The 12,731-nt window shown below is 33.4% G+C and overlaps 1 protein-coding gene across 2 annotated transcripts in view; it reads right to left on the minus strand.

Annotated features, from left to right (window-relative positions):
- ced-6 (PTB domain-containing adapter protein ced-6) overlaps positions 1 to 12,731 on the minus strand; it is a 47,245-nt gene that overhangs the window by 6,324 nt on the left and 28,190 nt on the right. For both annotated transcript variants that reach the window (XM_013321438.1, XM_013321437.1), the window contains 2 exons: positions 5,671 to 5,788; positions 2,583 to 2,747 (listed from right to left, as the gene is read on the minus strand). In XM_013321438.1, coding sequence (XP_013176892.1) covers positions 2,583 to 2,747; positions 5,671 to 5,787 — 282 coding nt within the window. In that variant the 5' untranslated portion in view covers position 5,788. The remainder of the gene's footprint in view (positions 1 to 2,582; positions 2,748 to 5,670; positions 5,789 to 12,731) is intronic.

Below are 12,731 nucleotides of genomic sequence, written 5' to 3' on the forward strand. Positions count from 1 at the left end.
TCATCAGCAGTTATTACTGTCTACGTAATCGTTTCCTGTCATTACGTCAGACGTCGGTCTGTTTACCGCGCTGTGTCGCCATGCTACAGAATTATTGACTAACCGTGGGTTTCCGAGATCAAAATCACCGTTTTAAACATAGTGTAAACAGATTTTCATCTCAGAAAACGTTAAATCGACCAAGGCGATAAAAAGAGTTGCTTATTTTCATAGATCTTATGAGAGATGTGTGTTCTCTTCGTTGTATGAGTTGAAATATAATCATGAGATTTTAAACATTGCCTGATATGACTTTTTATATATATTCTGCTCTAGTTTGATCTAATCAAATCGCTCCGTTATGACACCCTAGTTAAATGAATTCGCCATACTTCCTGTATTTCGCATTAACGGCTATTTATTGCCGTTTATAAATTGCAATGGCAGTGGTTACTTAATCATTTCCCGCGTTAAATATATTCTTAAGGAGACAAATTATATAAAAATACGTACAATTTCTTAGAATTTTCAAGTTAATCAAGAGGTCTTTAAATTTAGTAGTTTTTTTAGCGGTCGAAGTTCGAATGCCGTCATTCAATTATTGTCGTAAACAATATCCTAGCACAAGCCGAGAGCTTAATTGGAATGGTACAAGATATATTAGTGAATCGAAAAAAATCTGGTATTATTTTACTGAAAAAAAGTTTTATTGTATCATTAAAAGACGCGGTATCGCTAAAGTACATAATCTTACAGAAGATTGGCTTTAAAACATATGCAACCTATGGTTCAGACGTTTATCTCTAAATAATTTAATTTAAAATTGACTTGACCTAAATAATACGTATTATATTAAAATTTCGTCGTCCAATGCCCGCTGTTTCTGGCCAGTTAACTTTAATACGTAAAAAGGTTGCATTAATCGTGTTTTTTTAAATAAATAAAGTTACCGTGCGCAGGAGTTGACACCGGCTAGTATTTACTAACGGCGCGTAACTCAAACAAGGTAATTCATGTATTATATAAAGTGAAACTACAACACAAACTCGGTTAAATTTAACTATACTAGTTACGCAGCACAAAACGTGTTCTTAATACAAACGAATCCGTAAGGATTATGTAAAAATGTATGTCTTCCGGGCTCAAAAGGTTAACAAACTCGATTTTAACTGTTTCTAGGCTCAAACAAAACTGGGTATTACCTTGGTTTAGTAAATTAAAAGGTGACTTTCATTTTCTGCGTTCTTTGATCCTTCTTTATTATTATGTTCTCTGCAGAAACAATTTTTTAAATAAGATTGACATCTCTTTCATTTGTTTGCAACAAAACCAGTATATGTCTTACTAATGTTATAAATTCGAAAGTTTAGATGGATGTTTGTTAGAAGATATATCTAGAACTGCTGCATGGATCTCGCTGAAATTTTGCATAGATGTAGAACATAGTCAGGAAGAACAGTACTACTGCTTTGTATGTTTTTTTACTAGACTCGAGTAGTTGTCGCAGCCGACTACCTGTGAGCAATAATTTTAACATCACTAGAGTTTCGACTGTCAACGGTCTACGCGTTTAGTGAAAAGTGAAATCACAAAGAAACGCACGGTTCGCGATTGTAAGTTGCGAACTATGGTTCGTGCGCACGACGAATAATAAATACGAGAATAATAAATCATAAAACCATCAGTTACAAGCATGGTATTGTCAAGAAACATTCATTGTTGAGTTGACTAAAAGTGTTAACTAAGTATAAAAAAATATATAAATTACTAACTGTAGACGGTGACTCCGTCCGCGCGGAATTAAAAAAAAAAGTAGCCTTTGTGTTCTTCCAGACTATGTTCTACATCTATGTACAATTTCATCAAGACCGTTTAGCCGTTCCGGAGATACCTTCTAACAAACGTCCATCCATCCAACTAAACGTTCACATTAATAATATTAGTAAGACTACAATACCTCTTCTATACTTTTCGATAAAAGGAGAACTAAGTTACTATAAATCATTTCATTTTTAAGCTACATTTCGTATGTTTTTGTATGTGTTTTGTTAGTAAAAACGGTATTATCGTGACCAGTACGTCCTTCTCCTAGAAACCTGATAACAATTGCAGTTTTACGCTCAGTCGGTATGATCATCAGTTTAAAAGCTAATGAAATTCGCATAATGTATACTTTGTTTTGCACTTTATATTCTTGTACATCTGTTTATGATAGGCCATTTACGTGAACAACGCCTTGAGCTCAAAAGGCTCATTGTTAAAGCGTTAAATTTTAATTTACATCCAATCCCCGCGAAAATCACAGAAGACAGGTGTCAAGTGAAAGCGATTCCGCGTGTTCGAATGAGCCGGAGGTCTAATTTTAGTTTAGGAAGCTGACGGAGGATAGGAAGGGGAAATATCTTCTTTCTGTGGGTCCCCTCCTCCATCGTTTAAGGATAGGCAGCGCATCTGCAATTGTTATGGGCAGCGTTCGCTCTGCTATTTCAACGAATTTAGGTGGCCACTCGTTTGCTAATTTATGATAAGGAAAGAAAAAACAGTTCTTAACTTCGCTATCGTGAATTCTAGTGATCGTTTTGGTATAAAACATGTTAACTCACCTGTATAGCAACACCGTCGACGGATATCGTGATCTCGACCTTCTTGCATTTAGCTCCATCTTTTGTCTCAGACTTCTTCAGCTGTTGTGTGAACTGCAACTTCTTTATAGCGTCCTTAACTACTTCTATACCTTTGGGCTGGTCGACTTGCGTGCATCCTAGGAACTGGAATTAAGAGAAAAAAAATTGTAAGTAGGATTAAAACCATTATGGCAGAGTTACTCAAACTTTACTCTGCGTAGGCTCAGTGCCTATCTGAGGAGGATCAGTTTTCTAATATTATAAATGTTGGATGGATGTATATTGGATGTTTGTTAAAAGGTATCTCCGAAACAGCTCAACGGATCTGCATGAAATTTGGCCTATATGTACAACATAGTCTGAAAGAAGACATAAGCTACTAATATTTTTTTATTTTATTCCGCGCGGACGGAGTCGCGGGCGACAGTTAGTAATTAATAAAATACTAAAGCCCGCGTCCCGGAGGCCTAATTTAGTCTTCTTTCCCTTTCTACCATTTTCTTATAAGGAAAGGATGGGAAGTAGAAGTGGGCTTCGGATGAGAGGATGGGGAAGGGAAAATATTTTCTTTCTGTGCATCCTTTCTTCCGTCGATTAAAAGTAGGCAACGCATATGCAATTGCGTATGTCTATGGGCAACAGTCACTTCAGTATTTCAGCGATTACAGGTGGCCGTTTGCTCGTTTGCCATGTTATGATATAAAAAAGCCGTACCTAGAAGTACTGTCCTAGTTGTCGCGTATTGGTCAAAATTCGAAAATAATTCGTAACCGAAGATCTTTTTTTTATAGCTCTATGCACTTATTAACTGTTACTCTGTAAAATTTCGTCCGTTTACGCAAACTTCCTTAAAAAAGGGGTACAAAGTTTTCGCTTCACGTAGTAATATAATGATTACCTTGAACTAATTTTGTATATGTTCGTAATATCTTGAGATGTAACACAATAGATAATTACTGACATCCACTATGTAATTGCATAACTACACTTAAAGAATGATATTAAGAACAAATAAATTAATGTCAAGGGGAGGTCGGTATGCCACGTAGAACATAAAAACTTTAAAGCAGTCATGCGAATTAATATTTAACTTAATTTTAAAGTTTTATTGTTTATAAAATGCTAATATTTTCCCTCCATACAATCCTTGAAAATCTTAGAAGACTTTAAAAATAATAAAATTGGATAAAAACATTTTAAAACTAATCTTACTAATTATTATAAATGCGAATATTTGGATGTATGGATGTATATTAGAAGGTGTCTCCAGAATGGTTGTATGGATCTCGCTGAAATTTGAATATAGAACATACTATGGTAAAAACACATAGACTACTAAATATGCGCGGTAATCGCGGGCGGCAGCTAGTATGCTTATAAAATACTGAGATATAATCAATTATGAAATTAAAAATAATTCAAATCAATTTTGGCAATTTAGATAATTAGAGAGAAGCTACAAATAATGGAATGGTATAATAAGAGAATTACAAAACAAAGAGCAATGGAACTTAATATGAAAATAATTAAATATATTCATTTATTAATAATCAATTCCGATAAGTATATTAAAATAAACACGTTGGTATAACGGACGTATGATAGCTGTAATTAACAATTATAATATTTAATAAACAGATGACTAGGCAAAAGGTCAGCTGGAGATATCGCGGACGAGTTTTCCGCAAACAATGCGACCATAACAGTATATGTATTGTTCAATACAAACTTTACGGCGGCTCGCAATTACGACCTATGTTTACGTATAGCTGGGACGTATATGATCCGATGATGTCTCTCAAATTTTAATAATACAGTCGAATTTGGATAAGCGAGAGTCCAAGGGATCGCGAAATTTTTCTTGCTTATAAAGGTTTCTCTCTAACCCGAGTTTCTCGCTTATGGAGTTCGCCAGTCAGGAACGTACAATGACTTTCGCTTTAGATGTTTCTCGCTTTTCTACAGGTATTATAATCATAATGTCTATAGATCCTTGTATCTGAAGTTAGTTACAAAAAATATACGCAAAAGTTAAAACAACACTGTCTTCTTTGTCTCTAAGTAAATAAATAGTCGCGTCTTTGATTAATTCTCTCTATAATAAACTGCGCGTCAATATGTTTTGTTTCTAATAGCAATAAATCTTAGCGTTGTCATAATTTATTTGTCCCTCTAGCATTAGTTAACGTTTGTCTCCTTTCTTCTACAAAGCAATAGCCTCTGGAATAATTATTCATCGCCAGTATTATGCAGCGATATTTGAAACAATTGCACGATCCATTCAAAGCTGTTAATACGCCCCCAACATTCGATAGCGTTTGTGAAACATCTGTTTTAAACACGTGTTCTGATAGTGCACGCGTATGTACTTTAAAGTTTTATTGTCCGCGTCAATTTAGGTTAGTATATTACCATCCAAACGTCATGGAAGCTTGCAAGCTTGCACTAGACGTACGTAGATGAGTCCAACAAAATTATACACTTAAGAACGTATGCAGGGGCTGGGCATAGTTCTACGTGCAAGTTCCTTCAACCGCACTGGGCCAACATGGCACCATCCTGCATAGTCCATACCCATCTGACGTAAAGAGTATATACGTTTTGAACACTTCGTGGGGTGTGCCGTTCGCAGGTAATCACGAGCCAGTATAAAGTTTGAATCTTATTATAATTTACGATTCACATTGTAATCATTTCAACGTGATTTTATTGGACGTTTTTTAAACACACACCTATTTATTATCAATCTTAACAAAAATGACAGCTGTGACGTAGTTTTATGTTTACTAATATTGCGACGCTTTAATTTATTAATGATTCTTCTCAATTCAAGTATAGCTTTTTCCTTATATGTATATTAAAATGATTAATTATTTGGATGTTATTGAATTAGGAACATAAAGAGACATTCTCTGACATCTTAAAAATACCTTACCAAAGTTTTATCACAATCTGACCAGTGCTCAAACTGGACTGTGAACGTTGGCGTGAAATAATATTTAAAAAGTTTAAATTTTTTGTAATAAAATTTTTAAAATTGTCTGTGAGACAAAACTGTTTAACTTACCTTAACAAGATATGCGACATGTCCCTTGACTAGAGCGTCAGGGGCGTGTATCCAATTGCGGCCGTTGGGCGCCCCGTTGGCCTTGCCGCGGCCCTGCCAGAACAGCAGGGTGGACATTCTGGAACAATATATTCAGGTTAATGGATATTTCCTAAACAGGTATAGAGTTTATCATATATCTCAGCTGCTCGGAACACTTGCGTATTTGTTGGTACAATATTAAAATCGTAAAGGTAGTTCCGGAGTTTATTTGGAATGAACAGATATTTTTCTGAACAATTTTTACTGTTAGCTTAGAAAATTTAATTAGGTATAGTAATATTAGTCTTATTTTGCTCCGTTTTTTATAGGTCGTTGATTCAATATAATAGAATCATAAAAAAATACACAAACACAGATGGGAAATACCGAGATAGGTATCAATATCGTTGTCAAAAATATTCTCGTGAAATATCGTGTTACGAGAACATATTTACATCAAACTTTATCTTGATTCTACTCTGAAGATGCCAGTTTTAGACAATTTATTAAAAAGCTATAATTTCTGTGGTGTTTGAAATTTTTAAAAATTATATATATATATATAATTTTTAAAAATTTTATATATATATATAATTTTTAAAAATTTCAAACACCACAGAAATTATAGCTTTAGTATATATATATATATATATTTTTTTTATTTATTACCATTGAATCTGGATTATCTGACTATGGTATTATTTCCTTTTAAAATTATTAGTTTATTTTTTATGAAATGAAATTGCAATTATTTATCAAATACCAAATACGAAGAAGGATGTAAAGTAAATACCAATGTTTATAATATTTAGATAAAAGTTCCATTTAACAATTAAATCCACGTGCATCTTATATTTGCCGTACAACGATGTACCAGCTAGGTATTTCCAAGTAATTTAAATAAAATGCCTTCTTTAATGGATTATTTATTAATTATATACATATAGGGTTCAATATGTAATCTATATGTTGACCACAACAAAGAAGTGTATAATGAAAATTAATAATAACAAAGTACATAAAATAAATAAGCAGAGTCGGCGTTAGGGTAGGACGCGGTTGGGCGACGGTCCAGGGCGCTGGACAGAAAGGAACTCAACTGGTCTGCAAATTACACAGTCTCACGTAACCCTGTTAACCCGTAAAAAGAAGGGCGTCGTAAAAAATCTATCCAGGGCGCCCATAGAGCTAAAACCGTCACTGATTAAAGGAAAGGAGAAATAATCTATGGACCCAATACTATTTAATAAAATATTTAAATTATAGCAAACATGGGTTTTTGCACATCACATTCTATTATTGCACATTCATCGTCAGCTCACTATACGTCCCCACCGACGGGCTCGAAGCTTACCCTAAGTTAAGGGAGATTAGGCCATAATCAACCACGCTGGCCAAATGCGGGTTGGTTGACTTCACCATTATCTTTGAATTTGTTCTCAGATATGTGCAGGTTGCATCACGATGTTTTCCTTCACCGTAAGAACATCGGATAAATGTACAGATGTAAATCGGAAATCGAAAAACACATTGGTACATGGCGGGATTTGAACTCAGGACCTGCAGATTGCAAGTGCTTGACCCCTGAGCCACCGACGCTAGCACTATTGCATATTAAATGTGCATTATTATGCCAATTGGCAAAACTAAAATCTAATCTGGTAAATCCAAATAAACTAAAGAGATAATATCGTATTGTTGCAAGATGCTGGAAAACTCATTATTTTTTTACTTCGCTTCACATATTGTGCACGGATAATAAATCTCAATAATTTCTAAGAATTCATGACATCTAGGTTATTACCAATTATGCACTGCAGTGGTTATTTCCTTATAGAAACAGTTTAGCATAAGTATTTAAGTTTCTTTGTTATTATATTACATCTTTGCTTATACCATCGATTGATCAAGCACGACTTATCAAGGTTTTATAACTTAAATGTAACTTAAGTGTAAGCATCCAAGTGTATGATTCGGTCGGTTACTATACTACTATAAATAAAATAACTTGTATTAAACTACAGAACTAATTTTTCTTCGTACGGATAAAACTTTCACATGGTTAATGTTAAGAAGTGCTTGAATTTGAATAATAAAAAGTATGGTCGAATTTAGACCAATAGGCGACCGCTAGTACAAAGAGATTTCCAATGTGATTTTAAGTCCGATTCGTTCATCTCAAAACTTTTTTAAATTCTGCCACTATCTTAAAGTTTGACTTGAGTAAGGATATTATTGCAAAAATACTGCGGTTTAAATAAAAACATGCAAATCTCAAATCTAAATGGGCATATTTTAGTTTATTTCCAATAAAAATTCAACATCGTAGGCAATCAGATGCATATGGCCAAGGTTATTCGATTTTCAACCTTATTATATACGTTAAAATATATTTTTAACGTCAATTTACACTGTAGATATAAAAATTGGCGAGTTCGTCGCTCGTTAAAGGTCAACAGCGATCAAAGTCCTTGGCAGATTCCAATTGTAAATATAAAATGCTTTTGAATTTACAATAAAGTCGATAGCCATAGCCTTGTTTGTAAACAAAAGTCGTCTTCTTTGTATTATGTTTGGTATTTTTCTGGAGTAAAGGTAATGTTTTGTGTATTAACATACCACAAACGGGAACACAGGGCCGGTTTTAGTATTTGTCCGCCCTGGGCAAGATTGCGGAGCCCCTTTTTTTGTGGTTAGGGAAATCTCCCCAAGATAGGGTGACTTAGGGAGCACCGCAGGCGCCCCCAACTGGCGACCATTGTATGGTAACTTGATTGGGAAATTTGGAGTAAATTTTATTCGCAATACAATTACCCAACATTGTAGACAACAAATTCTTTAATTAACTTAAATTCTACGAGAACAAAGTAATTACAATAAACTTTGAAATTGTCTCTATTTAGCTTTTTACTTTGTTATATTAAAGGCCTGTTTCACTATGTCCCAGTAAGTCCTGGATAAGCTACTTGGAACTTATTTGTCAAATAAAGTTCTTGTTGGTGTTTCAAAATTTCGAAATAAGCTGTGCAACTATTTTGAAGAAAGGAAGTATTATGTGTCAGATAATAACATCATCATCAGCTCACTATACGACCCCACCGAGGGGCTCGAAGCCTACCCTAAGTTAGGGGTGATTATAGTCAAATTATTTGTTAGTTAGTAAAACACCAATGGTAGGGAAATGAAGTTTCTATAAATGTTTTAAGTTTACGTACATAGTGCATATAATTTTCTTGTGCAAGATATTTTAAGTAAAGTGTTAAGTTATTAACTTATGTCTCATTGCAATTGTAAAGATAAAAAGATACGTCTTAATTATCTTTCAGTAATATTCCATTACAAAAGGAAGACGTAGCGATTAGGGTTGCCACTGTTGGTTAAAATGATCTGAATCGAGTTGAAAATCCAAAGTTTTAACGGCGAAGATCCTATATTCAAAGATATGTAAAGTCAACTAACCCTCACTGGGTCAGCGTGATTTGACTATGGATTGGTCACTTAACTGGGGTAGGCAGGAGCCCAGGTGTAGGATCTAACGACGATTTGGGATTGCATGCATAATCTTGCTACAAGTTTCTCATCGATATCTAATTAGAGTAGGTGGTGAGAAATCCAACCAATAAATGTGTCTTTTCATCTGCCAGAGAGTCAGGAGTTGACAATGATAGTCGTTTATAAGTGTTGCCAGCCTTTGATGCAATTGGCTTTTTTAATAGCATGGTTTTTCCTAATATGATGTTTGATGTTTTGCTGTAATTTTTGGCATTCCGTTTTTGCAGTAATAATAGATTAATGTGTATGTTTTATACAATTTTTCAATTACTAATTAACGTTCATATTTAATTACTAAGTATTAGGTTCGATTATTTGCTGCTCTGACGTAATGTGCTTTTGCTTTTCAAGATAATTTTTTTTATTGATTTTGGTAACAATGAATACTGTTGCTACCTACGCTGTTGTGAAGGTTCAATGATCAAAATTATATATCGTTTTTATAATTTCAATAGACATGTTTGGATTATTACTTGATTTTTAAGTCTTGATACTTGGCATTTTTTTTTATATCATAATGTGGCAAACGAGCGAGCGGCCACCTGCGATCGCTGAAATAGCGAAGTGACCGTTGCCCATAGACATACGCAATTGCGTATGCGTTGTCTGCCTTTAATCGACGGAGGAGAGGATGCACAGAAAGAAAATATTTTTCCTTTCCATGCATCCTCTCATCCGGAAAGTCCACTTCCACTTCCCATCCATATAAGAAAAAGGGTGGGAAGGGAAAGTGGACTAAATTAGACCTCGGGGACGCACACTCATCACACGAAACGCGAAATTGCTTCCACTTTACGCCTGTCTTCTGTGTGGCATTGGTTAAAAAAATTATATAGATACGTCTAATTAAGAAAAACCTTCAGAAAATTATATAAAATTAATCGCGACCTTTAAAACAATTGTTGATTAATAATTTTAAAGGTATGTTTTTAAAGTATTAAGAAATAAATGCTTTGTCACTATTGAATTATGGAATAGATTTCTTTGGAGACAAAATTCGTAGTACAATCTGCGTTGTATACTAGTTTGAAACTGGTCAGTAAATATACAAGCAAATAAAGACTTTAAACTCAAAAGAATATGGTTGTAAATAATGTGAGATTTAATAATACACATAGGACGTTATTGAATACAGCACGCGGTGAGTTCCGTACTTAGCACGGGCTGACACGGGCCGCGGCACACTGATGCAATACACGTTCATTCACACTTATACGTTTTAGTGATGTACCCCGAATCGAATGTATCGATACCGTATGTTACGACATTTTATATTTACATAACAAATATGTACTTTGTTTAATTGATTAGATGTAGCTATAATCTATATCAATTAAAATATTGACTTTCAGTATTTGTTTTTTTTATAAATGTTTACGGTTACATGAATGTTTAATTGAATTATTTTGTTGGTTTACTATGCTGTTTGGTACATCACTAAAATTGTGTTTATATCTTGAAAACAGGTAATTATTATATTAATTTTATTATTAGTTTAAGTTGGCTGTTTACAGTTTATTTAACTATATAATTTTAAGTCAGTAAAACTTTTTTTTCTCACACAAACTGCCAATATAGAAAAACATATTGAATAAAATAGTTAATTATGTTTGTGTCACTCTAAAATTAATATGCATATTAAATTATAAAACAAATGTTAAAAGTCACGACCTTGTTACTAACATTTATAGAAAGTTTTAATTAAAAAAAAAACATATTACAAGCCTTAATTGGAAAGTGATATAATCAAAATTTATTAATAACCCATTTATAAACTGTAAATTTATTCATTTTTTTATTTGCAAGGCTCATCGTGGAATAAAACATCGATTATCGATAAAAAAAACTAACCACACTTGCGTAACAACACATAGAAAAACGACGGATGTCAGACGGTCCGCGTTATTTACTGAGGGCTATCCTTTGCCTCGTGCAGGAAAAACTGGTGATAAGCAGAATTATATTTATAGACAGTCTCAGCTTAGTGGGACTAGATTTCTCTCAGAGTTGAATTGCCTATAATTAAGTCTTTATACCTTGATTACAGAACTCCCTGACGTATCATATATCAATACTATTTTATTAATAGTTAAAACAGAGATATATAATTAAGCTTTCTATGCTTTTCTTGGGAATAATCTATGCCTGTTGGCTACACCTTAAAAACATTCTTGAAGTTTTAGCTTCCTCTATAAATGTAGATACAATTAATTTGGCCTTTATCTCACATTTATATACTGCATTGGTTTATTGGTAAAAATAATTATAAAGTAGCGAAATATATAATGTTGTTTTCCCAGAGTATAATGTTGTTTTCCCAGAGAACAAGTTTGTTTTATGATCTCATAAGTATCATGGATTAATTCTGACGAAATCTTTTTTTTTGTGGTGTTACGCACGCAAAGTTCTAGAAGAATAAAGATAAGTATTATTCTGGAGAATTGAAATTATAGTTAGAAATTTAACATTATCAGGTATATTGGGAACTAAAACTTTTAAAATTCTAAAAGAAATTTATTCGTAAAATAACCTATAAACTTTTCAAGGCTTTAATTGTCTGACAAGTCTTTGTAACCAATATAAAAATTCGTGATCCTTTAATATGAAATTCGAAATATAAGTCAACGGTGAAATCGTGACTAAAAGGCTAACAACATTCACATTTACCTTGTATTCTAACAAAACGTATCCCACATTATCCATTGCTATTTTTAACAGCATCTTATCTCAAACTGTTGCATATATGCAGCAATGCATAACGTTCGAGTTTTTTGACCTGACGCTGATGACTCACGAGTAAATCATGCATGGAATTTGTAAATTTGTATAACGTAAATATTATGTAGATAACTATGTTAAAGGATTCTTTGTTTAGGATTGCACAAGCTTATCTAGGCTGCAGTCAATGATAAATATTTAAATAGTGATATTTCGTAACTTACAAATTGCTTAACTACAAAATGCCTACCAATATGGTGGTAACATTTACATTTATCTAATCTACTCATTTGTTTTTCTATTTGAATAAATAGTTTTTAGTTCTTCTAATTACAAAAACAGTGGTACTTTATATAAAACTAGCTATCGCCCGAGACTCCGTCCGCGTGGGTATATGAAAAAACTTAATTAGTGTATCCTACGTGTTCTTTCCGACTATATCCGTCTCCTGGCTCTAAGCCGTTCTTGAGTAATAAATAGTGTAACTAACACGACTTTCTTTTATATATATAAACTAGCGGACCCGACAGACGTTGTCCTGTCTACACGTCTTTAATTTGAATATATTAATATGAAGTTAATATTTGATGAAAATTGTGAATCTAAACCATTCCCAGATCCCCTTGAACACACACAAAAAAATTCATCAAAATCGGTCCAATCGTTTGAGAGAAGTTCAGTGACATACACACTCACAGAAGAATTATATATATAAAGATTTGTAAGAACAAATTAATATCTAATTTATCATAACCAACAGTTGTCTATAA

The sequence above is a fragment of the Papilio xuthus genome, unplaced genomic scaffold (assembly GCF_000836235.2).
Source record: "Papilio xuthus unplaced genomic scaffold, Pxut_1.1 DF825946.1, whole genome shotgun sequence".
Classification (NCBI taxonomy): domain Eukaryota; kingdom Metazoa; phylum Arthropoda; class Insecta; order Lepidoptera; family Papilionidae; genus Papilio; species Papilio xuthus.